The sequence below is a fragment of the Artemia sp. Qi Xiang Cuo genome, chromosome 2 (genome assembly GCF_049724085.1).
Source record: "Artemia sp. Qi Xiang Cuo chromosome 2, ASM4972408v1, whole genome shotgun sequence".
In the NCBI taxonomy this organism is placed as follows: Eukaryota; Metazoa; Arthropoda; class Branchiopoda; order Anostraca; family Artemiidae; genus Artemia; species Artemia sp. Qi Xiang Cuo.
Genome location: NC_142795.1, coordinates 31,479,916 through 31,500,190, shown reverse-complemented (window position 1 = coordinate 31,500,190; position 20,275 = coordinate 31,479,916). Strand labels below are relative to the sequence as shown.

Here is a 20,275-nt window from a genome sequence, read left to right as displayed (position 1 = left end):
AGGTGCCTATGAAAATATTGGTGAAGCGGGAAGTTTAAGTTCTCCCAAAACGCTTTCTAGAGTTGTCTCCGGCACCACATTGAAAAAAGCAAAAGAGTATCTAGAGAATGAACCGAGTTACACACTGCATCGGAATCACAGGCTTCGCGGCAAACAATATCGACAAACTAAAGCCTTTTTCCCTTTGCATATAATGCAAACGGATCTTTTAACTTTAGACGCACTTCAACGGCGTCACAATGCACCCTACAAATATATTCTGGTAGCAATCAGTGTCTTTAGTCGCTATGCATATGCCATTCCACTGCGATCAAAGAGAGGTGTTGAAGTTGCTCGGGGCATTTAAAGTATTCTTTAAAGGAATTCCTATAGAAAAAATTCCATCGGATCGTGATAGTGAACTTGTTAACCCACATTTACAAAGGTTCTATTGAAATATAATACAACACTATAACATAGTCACAGCCCGATAAAGGCTGCATTGGCTGAACGATTAATAAGAACGATTCGTCTATTAATTTCAAGATATTGTACCCTAAAAAATACACCAGCTTTTATTCATGATTTAGAAATAATCATGCATATATACAACCATTAACCCTATCTATCTCTGTCCAGCTCAAACCCTCGTGGTGTTCATTGCAGTGAACATAGACTTGATGCTTTTCTAAATTAATACTGCAATGGCGTCGATAAAATGTAAAGGAAATTCAATCGTTGTGATACTCTTTGAATTAACAGTACCACAAGTATATTTTAAAAAGGGACTTATTTAAGGAGTACTGAACTATTTAAAATGTCCAAAATCCTGGACACCGAGCCCACGACATATCGACTGCGAGACACCAAATATGACGAGATTCTCGGCAGTTTTTATGAATATGGACTGCAAAAAGTTAGAAACACTAGTAAAATTTATCAAATTGAAAAGATATTAAAGAGTCGTACTCGCAGGATAAAAAGATAGTTGTTTATTCTCTGCCTGGGAAACAATTGAGATTTTGATTCTTAGGTCAGTGCTGAAGGCATTGACAATGCCCAATGATTTCTATGTGACTTTCGTGTCCAATGTTTCCGATCCTCTACAATGACTTGAATAGAACAAGTGATTTCTGGATGAAATTCTCCCCCACCATCAAATATGATGACGGAAAGTATGAAGTTGCTCTTGTCGACTGTATTCTCAAAATACCTATGACATCCTGAGAAAGGATCGAAAATATGAAATAAAAATTAGACCCTATGATTCGCCGCCACCACCATCCTCAAGTGATCAAGAACAAATTCAAAAAATCAATTGGATGGATTATCCATATATTGAATTACCCTACGAGGAACTCACCTGTATGAATGATTTATTTCGTTCTATTAATAAAAGAATTTCCGCTCGTAAAAAAGGAGCTTTTCATTTCAACTATTCAAAGGAGGAGGGTAAGATCTACATTAGTTCACCTATTGCCGACGAAAAGGTTATTCTCAATGATAACCTAAAGGATGTTCTTGGCTTTAAGCTCAATATAATCAACGGTAAAAGTGCCGGAAACACTAATTTCATTTTTGCTGACTACCCTCTTGCCTTCACCACTGGCACATGTATATTTCTCTACGCTTCATTTGTGGAAACATCTCTGGCTGGTAATTCAAATGCTCCCCTCCTACGAGTTCTTGAACGAAAAACCAATAAAGAACATATTCACCACTACGATATAAAGCATCTTCAATATATTCCCGTAAACACTTCCTATTTGGAACTCTGTCAGTTAACACTAAGAACTGAATTGGGTGATCCCATAGCAATTTCAAAAGGTTTGGCTGTGATTACATGCCATTTTCGTCCCATCGTTCAAAAGAAAGATGTCTAATAAAAAAGTGGTATTCACTTGTCCTGATATTGACTGCTATATTAATACTCTTGGCCCAAGACAACAGGGCAATGGAATGGACTATTACAAAGGTCGCTCGTCAATGTCTGGCTACGGCCTTGGCCGTTGGTTTGCTAAGCTCTTTTGCTCTGCACTACCTCTGGCTAGAAAATATCTTGTACCGGCTGCGACACATTTTGCATCCTCTACACTATACGATTGGAGCTCTGGCAAGGATTTTAAAAAAAGTGCTTCGGAAAATCTTAGGTCCAGTGCGCGAGCCCTTGGCGAGAGATTAAAACAAAATGGTAAAGGCTTAAAAAGGTCAAGAAACAATGCATCACTCATCAGTCTCCACTCAGGTCGGAAACGAAAGACATCATCCCTCTTGTCAAAGAAAAGAAGGAAAAAGCCGACACATAGTGTAAACAGAAGAAGAAGTCCCAGGAAGAAAATTGTTAGATCGAAACTAGATTTCTTCTCCTAAAATGTCCTACCTACCGCATAAGGATTCTCAACCTTTAATCACCGCCTCATTGAATCTATTCAATGCTGAAAATGTTGATGTGAGTGTCAAGCATGGATACTATGAACAATTTTATCCTCAACAACCCCTCTCCGATAATATCCACTTTCAAATTTATTCTAATGAAGACTACTTTATGGACATGTCTTCAACATTTATAGATTTGCAAATGAAAGTCCGGAAATCCGATATTGCAGTGCCAATTTGGGCTGATGGAATATCCTATGAACATAGTATATTACACAATTTATTTCGTCAAATCAGTGTCTACATCAATGGCACGCTGGTGAGCACAAGCAACAATCTCTCAAATTATATAAGCTATAAGCAATTCATGCTGATGACACCTAAGTCATGCAAGGAATTGAGAGGCACCTCCAATGGATATGAATATATTACTAATACTGATAGTACAGATGCACTTAAAAATGCTACAACTAGCGAATTACATCTAGTTGGAAAAATATATCATGAAATATTTAATATACCCCAATGGCTGCCGCCCAATGTTAAAGTGGATATAAAACTGACGCTTGCACCATCCAATTTCATATTGAGAAAAGAACTTGCTGCCAATCCTGATGTCTCTCCCTCACCTCGGCAATACTTCATGTACGCAAACAACGGGTCATGAGTTCTGTTGCTTTGGCCGTGGAAAAACTGAGAGCCAATGGAAATAATATTAAACTACTTGTTCCTCATACAATCACCAATCAACGTCATATTGCTATGGGCTCACGCACCTTCACCGATTCATCCTTTATCGATGGCAAAATTCCGTCAAAACTTACCTTGATATTTGTAAAAAGCACTATTGCAACAGGATCGTGGACTGAATGTCCACATAAATTCGAGATGTTTGACTTTCATCTCTTGTGTGCAAAGTAAATAGTATCCCACGCTACAATCTATCTTTTGATAAATCCTTTAGAACATTGTATGAGTTGACTATGCAAACCCTAGATCATGACTCAACTTTTTGAAAATGGTATAACAGAAGATATGTTTGCTAAAACATATGGTATCATTGTACTGGATTTGTCTGGTACACAGGATATGAGTATAGTACGTACGGGGAGTGTACGTTTAGAGTGTACATTTGCCGACCCATTGGCTGAGAGTATTGCGCTAATCTCACTAAATCAATATGACACATATTGGGAAATCACTCCCGAAGGCAGTGTTCTACTAGACTTGGCGCCATGAACACCAGTCAAATAATCAATGTATTTAATATGGACCCCTACATGTCCCAATACAAATCCTATTGTCTACCCTCGGACTTTCTAAGAAAAATTCAAAGTGTCAAACATACCTTGATTATTGTTAATAGCAGTCCGTTGACTGTGCTGACGGGTCATTGGCTGTGTATCTTTCAATCAATGAAGATGATTGAATTTTTTGATCCTCTTGGTCTACCATATACATTCTACACACCCCACATCAGCAACTATATTGAGAGCAGTGAGAAAACTATTATTCAAAATCGGAAGAGGGTGCAGGATCTAACGACTAAAAGCTGTGGCTTCCATGCACTACTATATTTTGTGTTCCGATGTCGTGGCTATACTTACAAGCAGTTTCTCCACATTTATTGTGACAATCCACGTCTGAACGACTTTCTAGTGGAAAATATCCTTTCAGACCTATACAGTATTGATTTCAGTGCCCTAAGAGTAAAGTGCTTAAAAAATGTTTGTGAATTTGTTTATTAATAAAATGCATGTATATACAACAATGTCTTTAAATCTTCACTTTAGATTTCTTCTTCGATGTGTAGGCAACTGTCGTGAACCACTAATGCCGGTAAATCATTTGGATTCACTGTATATTGATCTTGATTGACTGCAAAGTCAGGGTCACATTTTCTACAGTACAAGGTAACTTCACTCTTGCCATATATCTTTGTATAGTAAATGATACTATTTGCATTCATATTATGAAATTCACGAGTTTCAATCTGTCTATTTGAAGCAATATCAAATAGAGTGTTTTCAAATGGTGAATCCCATATAGTAACTGTTAAATAAAAGTCACTAGGTCTATAGTCATAATAGGCAGTGTCGTCACAACGATGACGTAGAAACCAAAGTGTCTTGTTAGCCCAACAGTTGAATCATAGACCAGAGTCCTCCTCCCAGAATAATTTAAATCCACAACGATACCAATCTCGTAGAAATAAACTAAAGTCACGTTTAGGGTTCTTTCCAGTCATAGCGGGGTAAGTATTCTCTCACTGATCACATTAATCATAGTGACAATTGGAACACAGGTGCCCTCTAGGGTGAAAGTCACACACCTCATCAAGACATTAATTACATCCTTTAATTTGTACTGCATAGGCTCTATGTAATTTACATGGATTACATACTTTACACTTTTCAATATAGTAATCAATAATTTTAAAATTCTCACAATGAGTCCAACTGCCAAGTGGTTACAAGCACAATGGGAATATATAGAACATTTTTTTTTTTTTTGGTTTCCAATGTCACTTGCCTCTCTCACAGGTAAACCGAAAATAAGCGTCCTTATTCCATAAATTAAAGGTTTATGACTGGGGAAGAGGAGTAACTCTGTAACGCTACTTCTTTCGATTAACGGGTGAGCCATCTACATTGAATCCATTGGAAATGTCTTCAAAAGTATATCCACGATATGATTCTGGTTTGTTCCAATTAATATATCAATAAATTGACTATAAGCATTTGAATCACATTTTAAAAGTTTCATACAATAGTCCAATGAGGGAGAATCACTCCTCATTATATTGTCAAGTGTTCCCTGACAAAAGAATATCCTGCGTTTAAGAGATAACTTGTTAAAATCATCATCCAAAATCAAATGTTTTTCCATAAACACTAGATTTGATCTAATTCTCTCTTTCTCAAATCTATTCATTTTTCAATCCTTTCACTTTGACTGCTGACTCTAGACTGACCCTGATTCGCTAGCCTAACCTGACCAGACAAGAAAGGGAACATTTTCGATTTCGAAACAATTTTATTGAATAATTACAACAACAATACTAAGCATGTACAATTAGCGATAGAGTTTATTGTCTTCGATATGTTTCACCAGTGCACTTAAAGCACATTGAAGTCTATTCACATGTGCTATATCAACTTTTGTGGTGAAACATTATTGAACCTCCATTTTAAATTTGCTCAAGGACATCACTTATCTTGAATATACTGCATCCCATTCCAGACAAAGCCGTGATCCTTTCGTGATTTCCACCGCAATGTTTGGTGCTCTTGTATTATTGCCATCAACTCCACTATCAAATTCTATGAGGGTAAATATTCCACTCGTCATCATCAACACCCAAATATATATCCAAATGAGTAAAGTCAAAACTATTCTCGCTCCTTTGAATTCTATTCACACACTAATAAAACTATAGCAAAAATCATTTCCTCATATTCACTCCGCCGCTATTATGTAACCAGCCCTCTGATTGGCTGAGAAGGAAGATGTATCCGACTCGCTGATTGGCTGAGAAGAAAGCACGTGATCTAACTGTTTCCCGTTATCGGATCAATTTCTCGAAAATCCACTTCCCTTCGATTTCGCAATCAATTCCTCATAAATCCACTTCCCCTCGATTACGCAATCAAGTTCTCGGAAATCCATTTCCCCTTCGATTACGCAATCAAGTTCTCGGAAATTCACTTCCCCCTCGAGTCCTAGATCAATAATATTGTTCCCGTTAGAATTCATTGCGCATGTGCAACCTTTGTCCCGGAGTTATTACACCTAGACGAACAACAAACAAATAGACCTTGAAAATTTAGGTCATTGACACACTTTGATTACGCAATCAATTTCTCAGAAATCCATCTCCCCTAGGGACTCTATGCCAAACAACAAAGAAGCCATGTTTGTTTCTTAATTCCCCTTTCGTGAATCAATAATTTCCCCGCCGATTATGTAAATCACCCTCATGTCATTACACGTGGCCAAACAACAACAGATCGATTGACCTTGACCCCCATTAGACTCGATCGATAATCCTTGAATAAATTATGTAAAAAAAGTTGTAGGTGGCAGCAGGGGTGAGTCGTGGGAGTCAATAAGGCCTTTCTACTTATATTGCATTATTTAATTTTAATTATTGCGTTATTTAATTTTATTTTATAGATTTATTTATTGCATAAATTTATTATCATTATTTATTATTTATTTATTACCCGTCAAAAAAGGTACAAAAGACGGAGTATCACTAAAAAAAGGAAAAAAAAAAAAAAACACATTGAACTTATGAAATTTATTGTACATATAGTATTATTTACTACACATTGTTTTTGCGTATATCTCACTTTTCATCCGCTCCACAGTGATCTTCCCAATGCACTCGTGCAGTGATCTTAAATGGTATCCGGTTTCTTGTTTCTAGTTATCTAGTTAATCTAGTTATCATTACGTAGTTCAAATAATACTCAGATTCCTCCCACTCCTTTAGTAAGATCATTTTAACCCTTTTAGTGTGTGTAATATTGCTGGGAATAGAAGCCTCTGTCCGCTTGAAAATGTCAGTCGCTTGGTACCTTTGAAAAATTGATGAAAAATTATTTGGTTTGAAAGTGATTTTCTTTTTTTTTTCTTTTTTAGTGTTGTTTATTACTTTTTCTTGAGATATTTCAACTCTGTAGTGGATAAATTGGGAAAGGCATAGATTTTATTCAGAGGTTTCGTCTTGTGTCAGCGATGGTTAAATGACAAGAGATAAGCTTTATCTGTATCTCCCTTTCTCTCTCTCTCTCTTTTCTTGTATCTTTTTTCTTAAGATTCCATTGAAGTTACGCAGTCTCTATTCTTTCTCTTGTCCTCTGCTTTATTTGCCAGACACGGAGCCTTGCAGAGATATGTTTAAGTTGTTTTCATTTGTGTTGTTGGTTTAATTTGTTCTTTAATAAGGAACTCGGGTAAAAGCTAAGAATATAATCGGATCCATATGAGTTTAATCCACTTCTGGTGTCAAAAGAGGTTAGATGTTTTTACAGCCCTTCAGCAACTGTTGAAGTATCTTGACTAGTGCAGAAACAAGAACTCAGCTCATGAAATCTACTAATAAATTTTGAACTTCAGCTACATTGGAGCATTGTCACTTGAAAAATTAAAAAAAAAAAGGAAAAAGAAAGACAGTCTACTCCAATCCTGAACTCTCCAATGATAAGTGTGCATGACAGTAAGTTTCCAACTGTTTATCTATGATAGTCTAAGATTTAATAACACTACCGCTTATTTATAAACGAAGTTGATCCGTTTATACTTTTTTTTGGGTGATATATAGTCCAAGAAGAAAATAACCGCCTAGAAACATACAGAAAGCTCATTGAACGACTGCCGGAAGTCAACGCTGCGACCTTGAAATTCATCCTTGGTCATCTTTACTTCGTCGATCGACTTTCAGACAGAAACCTAATGTCAGCTATGAATTTAGGCCCGCTTTGGGGTCCAACCCTAATGGCTTCTGGGGTGAGTACTTCTAAAACATGTTATTATTCCCAGTCAAGAACAGTGTAAATAAGATTAGTCAAGCTTAAAAAGAAGCTGGTACAAATAGAGTAGAAATAACAAGGTCTTTGAAAGGCTCTTTTTTTTACAGAAAAATTAGACAATTTAATTTTGTAAGCAAGCCAACATTAAAAAGGGCTGTAATTTGTAAATATGTTGGTGTATTTTTTTGTAAAAGAAAGTTATACTGATAGATAATTTGGTTTATTTGTTTTATTATTATTAATTTAATTAGTTTATTTTGAATTTTTTTTATTATCATTATTATTTGTTTTATAGGAGACACGTAGGGTCACCATCCGGAAGAGTTTAGGGGTATGGTAAGAAATAGCCACCATATAAATGGCTTACTGTTTGGGTAGGACGCCCTTTTCCCCAGGAATGACAAATTGTTTTTATTGGAAAGTTTTTGGTAGTACAGGGTGACTTGAAGTGTGTCCAGTTCGGCTGCTATTTAATAAAAAAAGAGTAGGTGACGTCTAAAGTTAAAATTAGATGTATTTTGAATTTAGAATTTGTCGTCACTGAGAGGAAAGGAGGTGGGTTTAAAAAAAAAAAAAGGCTGAGTTCTTACTTTTATTTGAAAATAAAGGAGCAACTCAAAACTAGCTGAAAAGAAGTCAGGTTGACTGCTGTTGCTTTATTTTTCCTTTATTTCGAAAAAAGGTTTCCTTTTTTCGCACTCCATATTTGCAGTAGGCTATATGTTTGCCCACATTTTTGTGATATTGAATGATAAATAATATTGGTCGAAGTGTAAGATTATGATTAGTTCATTTATGTTAACTCAAACTTTTGAATGTTTGAACATGTCATTCATTGAATAAAGCTTACGTTATTCATGGAAGACAACTAAAATTTTAAAGAAAGATAGTTTGGCACGTACGAGGGAATTTCTTTCGGGAAGTGAAAAATTACAGGAAAATTTGGAAAATCGTTAATATTGTGAGATTCCATTAGGGACATGGAGCAACCCACATGCATAAGAATATATTTCTGGGAACCAATATTTCAGAAGGATAAAGGGGTTTCCCCGGTTTCTAAACAATAGAAAAAATGGGTAAATTACATGGAAATTCTCCGAAGTTTCTGGGAATTTCTGCTATTGTCAAGGGATTAAAAATAGAGGACATTTTTGAAAACTATCGGAAAATATGGAAATCGTGTCGTTTCATTAGGGGTGCGGATCAAAACACGTACTTTGGAATATATTTGAGGGAGTCGGAATTTAAGAAGGGGGATGGGTTTTCCTAGTTTCTATTTAACGAAAAAAATACTTATATGCAAGTTATGCGAAGTTTTAGGGGAAATTGTAACAATAAACAATGTGTTTGTAGTGAACATTGGAGGGGCGCTCCGTGTGTGCATGTCTGCCCGGGCCCCCTCCCCTGGTTTAGATTCAGAGATGAGGAGAGTAGATGAGAGGCTATTTTGCGACCATGAAAAAGAAAATCTGCTCTATAGTTGGGAACGATAAAAAAAAAGAAGAAAACGTAAAGAGAAACTCAGAAATCTCTGAGCTATATTTACACGTCTTTCATTGAGCTAAAATTATCCGTGTCACCGTCAGTAATGACTGGTCTTTAGCTTTACACTTCAAATATGTTGCCGAATATGTAAATGTTGCGGTATAAACAGCGACTGTGACAACTTTTAATTGGCTTATGTTAATTATGTACCTCCTGTTCTTAATAAGACAGTTGCTCTTCAAAAATTGTGATCACTTCTCTCAAGAACCTGAAAAACAGTCTCAACAATTGTAGGCTATAAACTGCTCGATCACAAAGAAATATTTGATTTCTTAAAACTGGAGATTCTGTCTGAGAGGCAGGAAAAGCAAAATTTCAAATTTGGTGAATGTATTCTGAGATACTGAAACCTACCGCCGTATTTGCCACTACATGGTCCTAGAAATACCCATACTCGTTTATACCTGACTCTAGCAGCAAAAAAAAAAGAAGTGAAAACGAATTGCTCTTTTACTCGTTTGTCCCGTATTTTGGTAACATGTGTAACGTTCATTTTGTGACAGCGCCCAAAATAGTTTTGCTGTGCTCTTTGCTTAATATGCAACACTACTAATGACACCAAGCTTTTTTTCGTAAACGTGGAGAACAAAAGCTTTTTGACAACTTTTTAAAGCTGCTGTACTACACAAACTAAACTGCCAGGAATGGATCTTCAACCCGAAATGGGGATCTGTTGAAGCTTGGGAGTCACGTATCGTGGGGGAAGGGGTGGGAACCCCCTCCCCCAATGTTTTCAGCCAGTCTACAAAAAATTGTCGGTAAAATAGTGACACGAAGTGCTTTTACTGGCTATTTTTTTTTGTGAGGGTGAATGGTTGATCAGAATATGTAAAGTAAATTCAGTGAAAAAAGATCAGTCTCAGTCGGTAAAATAATAAAAAAAATTGAAGAAAGTTATAATAACAGTATCACCCAAATCAGTAAGTAAAAATGACAGACCATTCAGTTAAATCTATTACCCCCCCCCAAAAAAAAAAATTTGGCTAGTGATGCCTCTGGATTCCAATGGTTGTAAGTTTCTACTTGCAGCAGCAGGTTTAACTCAGCCCCTTTGTGTGTTGTCTTGATGCCTTGAAAAAGGGTAGTACGAAAAAAAGGTTCCTAGAACGGAGCGAGTGTACATACTAACTCAGAAAGTTTGGTCATTACTGCTTCGAGTATGTCATTTAAATATGACATATTTGGATTTGTGATTGACCACCATGCCAGCCTTACTCTAGACTGTCTCTGGTTTTACCAACATCGTTTTTTAAGAGCCCAAGTGGTGTGCTGACAGCCATATTTTCCATCAGGTTTTATGTATAAATTATATACTTTGATGATCAAGTTGGAAATAACATGTCTTTTAAAGTGAAAAACTACTCATAGCTCATAGTTCAAGAGAATCGGATGCGATCAAGATGGGCGCTCAAAAAGACTATCTGTAATATGAATTCTAAAGAGCTGAATCTCATGAACTCTCTTAATGAGTTAGCTATTAAAGATGAAGTTGGGGCGATTGCGTTGGGCCACCGATCGAGAAATTAAACAAATACCCAGCCTGATGCCCTCGAAGTGTTAGACAGTTTCTCTATCTTCAGGAAGTTTGCTTGAAGGGATTGAGGGGCATTTATAGGGTTCCTCTTTTAGGCAGCTGTATGTATTGATGTGCTGCCCTCAAAGTTTTATTGAGGGTACGTGAATGAAACTTGTAATTAGAGGCTATTTGACCTCGTCGGTTCAAATCGAAAGTGTTTTTTGTGGTTTAGTTCAAACAGAAACAGAAACTGAGTTGAAAAGTTCAGCTGTAGTTGAATAGTGAATATGACAGTTCTACCCATTTTTTAATTCTGATTTATAAATCTGTTTGGTCACACTGCCATATTGTAACAAAGTGGATTGGTGCTCCGCTTGGCATTACGGGGCCCATGTTTCGATCCTGGGCGTAGCAAGGTTGGGTGACAAGCTTGCTATTTGTACCTGTAAAAAAAGACCAAGCACATGAAACGTCGATTCGACGCCGTGTGTGCCAGCAATGGCTCTGGAGGACGTTCATCCTTTTTTTGTGGTCTCACTAGTGAAATTGATTTTTTTTTTCGTATTTTCCGACCTGTATATTTGGTCTCGATGAAATATGTTGAAAACTAGGGGCGTTTCAATTTTAAGAAGTGTCCCTTGTTATGAAATATTGCTGATACATAATTTGAAAATGAAACAATGGGATATAAGTACTATTGAAAACAAGGACAGCAAAAGCTAGCAAACACTCTTGATACTATTTGATTTTTTCTGCAACAGACTTGAACTAAGTTTTAAAGGCTGAAACTGCTTCCCGTGGCGGTCTTAATTTTTCTTGTGGCAAAATTTCTGGTACCATCAGCTACTGGATGATGAACCATTAGTCCAGACAAGAAGATAATTACCCGCTGCATGGGTGGTGGGTGCATCAAGCAGACAAGAATCTTCCACATCCAACATTGCTTCAAAAGCTCAATTAGTCCGAGAGTTGGTACCGATGGTTTAGTTTTTCATCAAGAATTATGGTACCATCAGTTTCTGGATGAGAGGTTGTTAGACCTGAATGAAAATGATTACCCACTGCGTGGATGGTTGGCGCATCCAACAGAAAAGGAACCTCTGGATTCAACTATGCTTCACAAGTTAACCAATATCACTTCAATTCATTAAGCAATCTAGATGAATATCACTTCTTTGCGTGTAATGATAGCTGCTCTTATCTGCTGCAGATTGTAAATTACAAATGCAGATGCACTACTTTGACATCTGATAGCCATATTGTATTTTATATTCCGTAATTGGTCCGAGAGTTGCCACCGATGGTTTAGTTCTTCATTAAGAACATTTATTTCTTTTAGAACCAAATTTAATACTATGCTTGTTTTAATTTTTCCAGACAAATACTGAATTACGTTTCAGTGGTGCCCATAGTGACGCTAAACTGGTTTATGATCTTATTGTCCATTATCCAAAACTGTATGGGCTGACACCGGAGCAGCTGGACAAAGAAATGAAACTTCAGATTGTCTCCGAGATGGCACAGGAAATTGCTACTGGAAAAATCCCCAAACGGTATGTTAAGAAATGTGACGAAACTAAAGAGTTTATTTAATATAAAATTGATTCTTAGAAAATGACCCATACTGCCATTTTATGCATAAAATACATATCTCATTCAGCTCCGTAAGAAGGATTTAGTGAATTTTATTAGTTTCAATGATGTTTTAGTCGAAGCTTGTTTGATATAATCTAATTATCTGTAAAGCTTATTAAGACACACAATATCTGCTATTTGGCAATCATTCTTAAGATTTAACCGTATAGCTGCCATCATAGAATATTACTTCTGGATTTATATTTCTGAACTAAGTAAATACATGGGAGAATATATTATCATCACTATGTAGTGGTGGAATGGTACTAAATGGTGAAGTTATTTAGATTTTTAGTCTAAGATATTGATTTTTTTAATTTCCGGCCGACATTCATTTTGCTTTTATTTTAATTTTGAACAATGCCTCTATCAAACATACTGGCTGGAACATATCAACTGATCCGCTTGATGATTTTTGCGTAAAAAATTGATCGTTTTCAGTTAGAATTTAGCTTAACAATATTAGCAATAACATTCTGTCCCTATCCTTAAAATGTGTAAATTGAAATCCTTTAGAACGCTTTTGGTTTTTCTGGTAAAGGTTTGATCAAATTTTCTGGTAAAATTTGTGATAATGATAAAATTCAGTGCAGGAATTAAATTGGGGAGGATCCACCCCAGGGGCAGCACCCTTCAGCTACTAAAAATATTTTCTTATTTCCTTGGTATAATTCATAGCTTCTTGATAGTATATGCTTCAATTATGTTTTCAGACTTCCTACAGTTGGTGGGACTACGGGTCATACCTTCCTCCCTCCCATTCTTCTAGCATAAGTGAAGATATAGACGAAAAAGGTGAACAAGTCCGTCTTTAAGTGGGCGTTCAGACCCTGGATTCTGTCTGAGACTCTGTTCAAGTTTCCCGCTCAGAATGGTTGAAAGCTGAAAACAGGAACTATCGAGCAACATTTTCAGAACTGAAAACAACTATTTAGGTGACAATTATGAAAGCGAATTTAATATTTCTGAAAATACCTTGGATGTTCCATAATTCTGGGCGGTAATCTTGGACAGAGTCTGAGACAGAATCCAGCGTCTGAACGCCATCTAAGTGTTCTTAATCAAGAGCATGTCTTTGCGTTTTCAATAATGGATATGTGGCAAGCAACTTCATAGTAAGCGGTGTGGTGGCATTTATTTTGCATTATGTACATTCCTTTCATGGTGGAATTCAATCTAATAGTTAAGGTGCCATACTGACCTTTCATGCAGTATTTTTTACTTTCAACTTGTGGCTTCTTGGCTAACTCTTCAATTATGATACCTTGTCAACCTTGGTGAACAAAATTTTCCAGTGGCTTTGAAAGGAAAGTAGTTGTAGAGCGTCTTCTATTAAGTTCTAACACTTGTTGTGTTTTTTTTTTTATAGGAAAGCTGGTGATCTCCGTGTCTGGGTTCACATCGAGCTAGGTGGTGACAACCTTGAGAGGAGTTCCTTGACTAGCACATTCCCTAGAGAATCTTCCGAGCCTATGGTTGTGTCCGTGAGTGTTTATCTTTTTCTTTCCTATACTCTGTCTCTGTATGTGGAGAGTCCAGCTCTCAAGAGAGACAACCCGAGAAAAAATTAACGTTCACTACTTAGACAACCGATGTTAAACGCCTTCAGTTGCGTTTTTTATTTTCGGCTTTACTTGCTTAGCAGCAGCAAACAATTGCGAAACACATATATGATGAGGGCTGCTATCAGTTTCTAGTGAAAGCTGAGAACAGCAGACCAAAGCTTCTTGGTTTCTCTTCATCGTTGCCTTGAAAGTAGACCAGATTTTGTAAGGATTTCTGTACCATATAAAACATATGTTCCAATCCTGAAGTGAGAACTTAATTTATGAGTATGGAGATAAATAAGGATTTTTGGGGGTATCAGTTATCTAAAATTTCAAAAAATGGACTTTAAAAATATAGATTTTACGACAAGTGCTTTTCTTTCTTGTTTGCATTAATATTAAAAAAAAAACTGAATCTTGATTGAGAAGAATGGCAATATAAATACTATTGTTTGAAACAAAACAAAAACAACATCAAAAAAAAAAAAATAGATAAAAGAAAAAAAAAGGAAGCAAAGTAGACGATAATTGCATAGTCCGTGCTTGAAAATGAAAAAGATTAATCGCCTAGTAGGCCAACTTAGTCACACCACAATTATGTACCCCTGATTTTTGCTGTTTGTCAATATTTCGGTTTTAACTATCATCCAGATTTCTAATTCCTACCCCCATCCTCTCCAACATCTGTAATTTAAAATATAAATTATATCGTCTAATATCTTTTTGATCACTTAGAAGAAAATGGACGACGCTCTTAAAAACACACACAACAATACAAATAATAGTTTTGCCCTTTAAACTGTTTCATTAAGTAGGTACGTGTCAAGTTATTTTCAACACTTACTATTTTCATTCACTTATTACGATTAACAAATTCAGTGTAATGATACTTGTATTTTGTTTTTCTCTGACCTCGACAGAATTCCTTAATTTATGTATTTTTGAAACCTTTGCACATTTAATGTCTCAAAGTTTTGCTTCATCAAGACAGACCAGTAAACGGTGCTTAAAAGTGGGTATTTTAACGACGGTCTCAAACACTTGTATTTAAGTTACAGCAGTTAAAAGTGCCTGTTGGTAGAGTGTACTATTTTTCCATGTCGTCTCTAAGCTAACTAATGCCAGGTTTAATTTCTACTAAAACAGTTTTGTCGTAGATAATGAGATTAAGTTGATGTGTAGAGTGATTCTAATGTGGAATGAAATTAAATCTAACAAATCTCATCATTTTCGCATGCTGATTAATGCTCTGCGTAGTGCAGTACTGATGTCTTGATTCTCTGCTTTCAGCCGGGAGTACAATTGCATCGTTGGGTATGCTAGAAGGGATAACGTTGTCTTTAGCTATGACAGGCAATGTTCGAACAATGGCTAATTGTGCATAAGTCTGTGAGCATTTAAAATGCCTAGATCGTTCCAACCTTGTTTATTGGGTGTGACTGTTCAGTCGTGTACAAAGGCTATTTATTTGTTTCGAGCAGTATTGTATTCATATACAATAAGGAGTATGTGCAACTGTAGGGTATATTGTAACAGCTCTTCAAGAGTAAAATTTAAGAATAAGCCAAAACTACAGCAAATAAACAAATGCCACCACAAGCAGAACTCGTGGTCTTCTCCCTCCAGAATGACACTGTTTGTTTTTGTTTCTCTTGAATAAGTCGAAAATGGGAGTATTTACAATTTCCCTTATAATTAATACCATTATCATGAACGGACTTACGAAACTGAGCCGAAGCTCAGGACACGAAACACCAAAAGTTTGGGAGCTAAGGGCAGATCTTCTCATCTTTATTATGTATCCTGTCTGCCGTCGGACCTTACCCTCCGGCACTATTAATATCCAAATTATAAAACTTCAGCGGTACCTAATCCCAGCTAGACATTCTTCTATTAGATGCTTTCTTGTTTCCGCGGCTATCTGACGCTTTCTGGCAAATTAGGGAATCAGTTTTTCCAAAAGTTTTCTCTCAATGTATGAACCTTGGGAAGAAATAAAATGGATTTTGAATTTAAGGGGAGGGTCGATTGATATTGGGGAAAGGGAGAGGAAATTTAGGAGTTATTGGGTTTACCCAGTCCCTTTTCTAATGTTTGTGGAAAATAACGAGAATATTTTTCATTTTTTGGGGAATTGCAAGGAATTGGCGGATCTGATAAATTCGCGTATTTCGTTAGTATTGGCAGATGGAAGGTGGGTGAAAGGGATTGTAGGATCACAAGTCAAAATTACATTTAGGAATTTGGCTAAGTATGTTGATGAAGGGCTGATATATCGTGAAAGATGTATCTCTTTATAAATATTTTCATGAAGATTCATGTATAAGTACGTTTTTTATTTTTAACTTATTTGTGTTTTTTTTTTAATTTATTTGTGTTTTTTGTTGGTTTTGTTATGTTTATGTTCTGTTTTTTTTTCCTATTACCCGATGGCTTTTTTTTAAAATACATACATACGTACATACATTGTAGTCTTAGATAAGCTTAATTTTGCAGATAACTCCTACTACCATTGCTTCGGACCTAGTTGAAGCAATTCAGGCTAGAAACAAGTTCGACTATAATGGTCCTTGTATGCTGGTTGAATCGGTGGTTAAGGATAATTTGGTTCGACCCTTTCATCCAGATGAACCAGTTTTGCCTGCAGTTTTACGTTGGGCTGAATGGGATGCAGAAGATGGGAAAAATAATAAGCTGATTCTAAGGACAGATGGATTCTTGAAGAGGATTGCTTCTTGGGTATGTTTCTTTTTGTGTGAAAGTACATTTTTCATTAATTTATATGCTTTATGTGACTGAACCTCTTCATATTTAGCCTATGCCTTTTGGCTTTGTTGTTTTGAAAATATGTGCTATGTTATTATATTTGTATAGGAGTAAAATACATGTACTTTACAATTTGTAATGAATGTGGTCTAAGTCTCTATTGCCAATAATTTAATTTGATTTTCATGCTGATTTTCGCTCGGAACAATCTAAAATATATTTTTAGTCCATGCTCATATCTAGAAAGCAAAACCTTAATTTAGAGCACAAGCTTTTTCAATTGAATGTCCGTCCCCGACTCGGCAATTCTTCTAAATTTATAAAAATTAATTATCAATAAATCAAAAAAAAAATAAAATGAAAATGTGGTTAACGGTGCTTAGAGTAAAAACGACAATAAAAAAAGAACGAAAGAAAAATATAACATTAAGACAGACCTAGAAACGTTTTAAAAAATGGAAGAAGGTGAAGAATTAAGTCATTTATATACCCCTATAAACGTACACCTGAATGAGGGAGTACATTTACATCATTGGTCTGTGATTAACAGAAGCCTATGATCATGATTGCCCATGATTTACGGGATTCAATTTAACTATCACGTCTCTGCTCTAATGTGGACTGTTCACATAACTTGGGGCCCTTGCTCAGGGGTCGCAAGTCCCAGGTTTTTTTTGGGAGGTGTATTTTTGTAATTTTGATGAAGTGGATACCTAGAATTGATTGTCCGATACAAGATTTGGCTTCAAAGTTGCCAAGGGACTACGCTGGCATAGAAAGGGCGTTTGGGTGCCATTCAATCGGTTTTTGTTGGTATTAGCTCTGAGAATTTTGAAATCCAATGAATCCTCGCTTGTCTTTCTGCGACGATCTATTCTATCGAGTGAGGCCCGGAAAAAAGAAGTGGAAGATGCTTCGCTCTTTGCCGCGACAAAGCTTCTGCATTGACTGATTAGCGACTTCAAAACCCATTACTTACCACTTTTGGTGAAAAACAAACACATTTTGTGAAATATATACTTAATATGTTCTAATTTTGAACTACTTTATTTGGATATTCAACCTGTAATAAATTAGCTCAGTGGTTCAAAATACCAAGCTTTGTGGGAAATCCACAGTCACTGTGAAGAACGTAGGCTACATTTTGTGTTTTGGTTTTAGATCTTAGTTCCGTCTGTGTCCCCAGGGGCACCCAACATCGAGTAAGAGCCTCCAATCATCCCATTGGTTTGCCGCAGCTAGCACATCCTCCCACTCCGGTTGAATAAAAGTGTCAAGGTTAATTCCACTGCCCCGCTCTCATCATTTAACAGACTTGGGACAGCCGTGCTCCCCTCCCCCCAGCTCTGTGAGGCAAGGTTCCTTACACGGATGAGTTTTGTTTTACAACACAAAATTGAAGTTTAATTCTTATATTTATAATTGGTGACTTCAAATATTGGCCTCCAAAACCCTACTCTATGTATTCTAGTCCAAAAAATATATAGTCCAAAGAAAGATTCCTTATATCGTCATCTTGGATAGATAATCTTACGCCAATCCTAAAATGACCATTGAATAATTAAAGTCAGAAAGGGTGCTTATAAAGTCAGTGAACAGAATGAAGTGGGCTCGGGATCCAGGATCCCGCATCTACTATTGATCAGCATCTACGGGTAAATTGGTTTGTCTAATTGACCGACCAATTTGCCCAAATAAGCCATCTCTCTTATCATGGATGCAATATTATAAGCTGGCATACTTGGCTGTGTCTACCCTTTTGCTGCCATTGCAATTTGCGAGGATTTTGAAGAGCTAGACCAGGAATGGACCAGTGTTGTTCTGTTCCTAAAGGAGGAAGTAAATTATTCGTCAACAGGAAAAAAAACAAAACAAACTATTAGCTTGATTCATGGGTTACAGGAAGTATTATGTATCGCCCAAAAATCTCACCCTCCTAACCAGGGGCGTAGTTCTAGCATTTTTATTGGGGGGGGGGGGGCGGGGGGGGGGGGTAAAAGGGGTCCACATCCGAAGATTCAAGGATATGAGCTATATAATAATTTTTTCTCCAAATTATTTGGGGGAAGCTGCCCCCCTGCCCCTCCCAAACGACGCCACTGCTCCTAGTCTAAGGTACCATGACTGCATATTCTTCAACTCTTGCTTATATATCCCTCAACGAACAGTGAAATATGCTGTTTATGGGCTCTTCTCACATAAAACATAGCAGAATTTTTGAGGCCTTGCTCTTGTATTTGGTCACGCATCCTACATAGGACATAATCGGAAATAGTGGCTAATACTTTTTCAAACCAACTTTATGAATTTTCCTGTGATCTTTTTTCTGAGGAACGCATATCAATAATGTCACAATTTAAACTTGTGGATTAGCCGTGAGGGTGTACAATCAATTGAAAAGTGGACAAAGTCCAATGGACAATGTCTTAATGTTAGATACCATTTAAAGCATCCAAGATCAAAGAGATAATTTGGCGCAGGTATTTTTGCTGATGTTTCATAAGTACTTCATAGCGTGGGCCTTTCGGATGTTCTTGACAAGGCCAGAAAACTTGATGCATCAAAGCTGATTACATGAATTCTTGGCAGTTTTATGTCTAATCGGAAGTGTTGTGTCTTTCTCAAGTAAGGACATGTTAGTTTTACCAGTATATATTTTGCATGTTCGTCCAAGGAACAAAATTAGCTCCTTTATCCTTTTCGATAATTTGTATCCGTGTTATGAGTAACTATCACAATTGTTCAAAGTTTGGGGATGAGTGTTTAAAGTTTGACACATGTTAGTACCCTTACTACAGAACATATTATTGATACCTCACGTAAGATACTGAAACACGATCTTGATGAAATGGATCTCACTTCGAATAGTAGAGAAATTAATCCATTTTTCTTCTTAAACCAATGGCAGTGACTGCACCGACTTGGAACTGAGTATCAAGACCTCTGTAAAGCTCTTATGTATATGGTTAAATAATGGCCTTAAATTTAATCCTCATGTATAAAAAATTGTGAAGTCTGTCAATTTTTGGTAATTTTTTTTTCTCAACTTAAGGGTTTAGTATTTGAATGACAAGTTTAAGAACTATTAATTGCTTCTATGTCTGACCCTCACTTGATAACACTTCTCTCGTTTGATATCCATGTCTCAGCAAAGATGAGAGGTCTAAAATTGAGAATGTTGCAAAAGAAGCTAAAAACTACCTTGCTCTTCCTTCACCACTTTTGAAGATGTCGAATCATTTTCATTGGAATTCCTTGAAAATGAGAAGACATTATCTTACCACAGAGTTTGTTCTGAAATACCTAAAAGACCTAAAATACCTGAAATACCTAAAAATCAGACTGAAATACAGTCCGACTTTTACTGCTGCACT

At 36.5% G+C, this 20,275-nt stretch overlaps 1 protein-coding gene across 4 annotated transcripts in view; it reads left to right on the top strand.

Moving 5' to 3' along the window:
- LOC148955139 (uncharacterized) overlaps positions 1-20,275 on the top strand; it is a 110,361-nt gene that overhangs the window by 68,694 nt on the left and 21,392 nt on the right. For all 4 annotated transcript variants that reach the window (XM_089100493.1, XM_089100509.1, XM_089100501.1 and 1 more), the window contains exons 6-9: positions 7,685-7,869; positions 12,331-12,506; positions 13,958-14,072; positions 16,632-16,874. In XM_089100493.1, the coding sequence (XP_088956619.1) occupies positions 7,685-7,869; positions 12,331-12,506; positions 13,958-14,072; positions 16,632-16,874 (719 nt within the window). The remainder of the gene's footprint in view (positions 1-7,684; positions 7,870-12,330; positions 12,507-13,957; positions 14,073-16,631; positions 16,875-20,275) is intronic.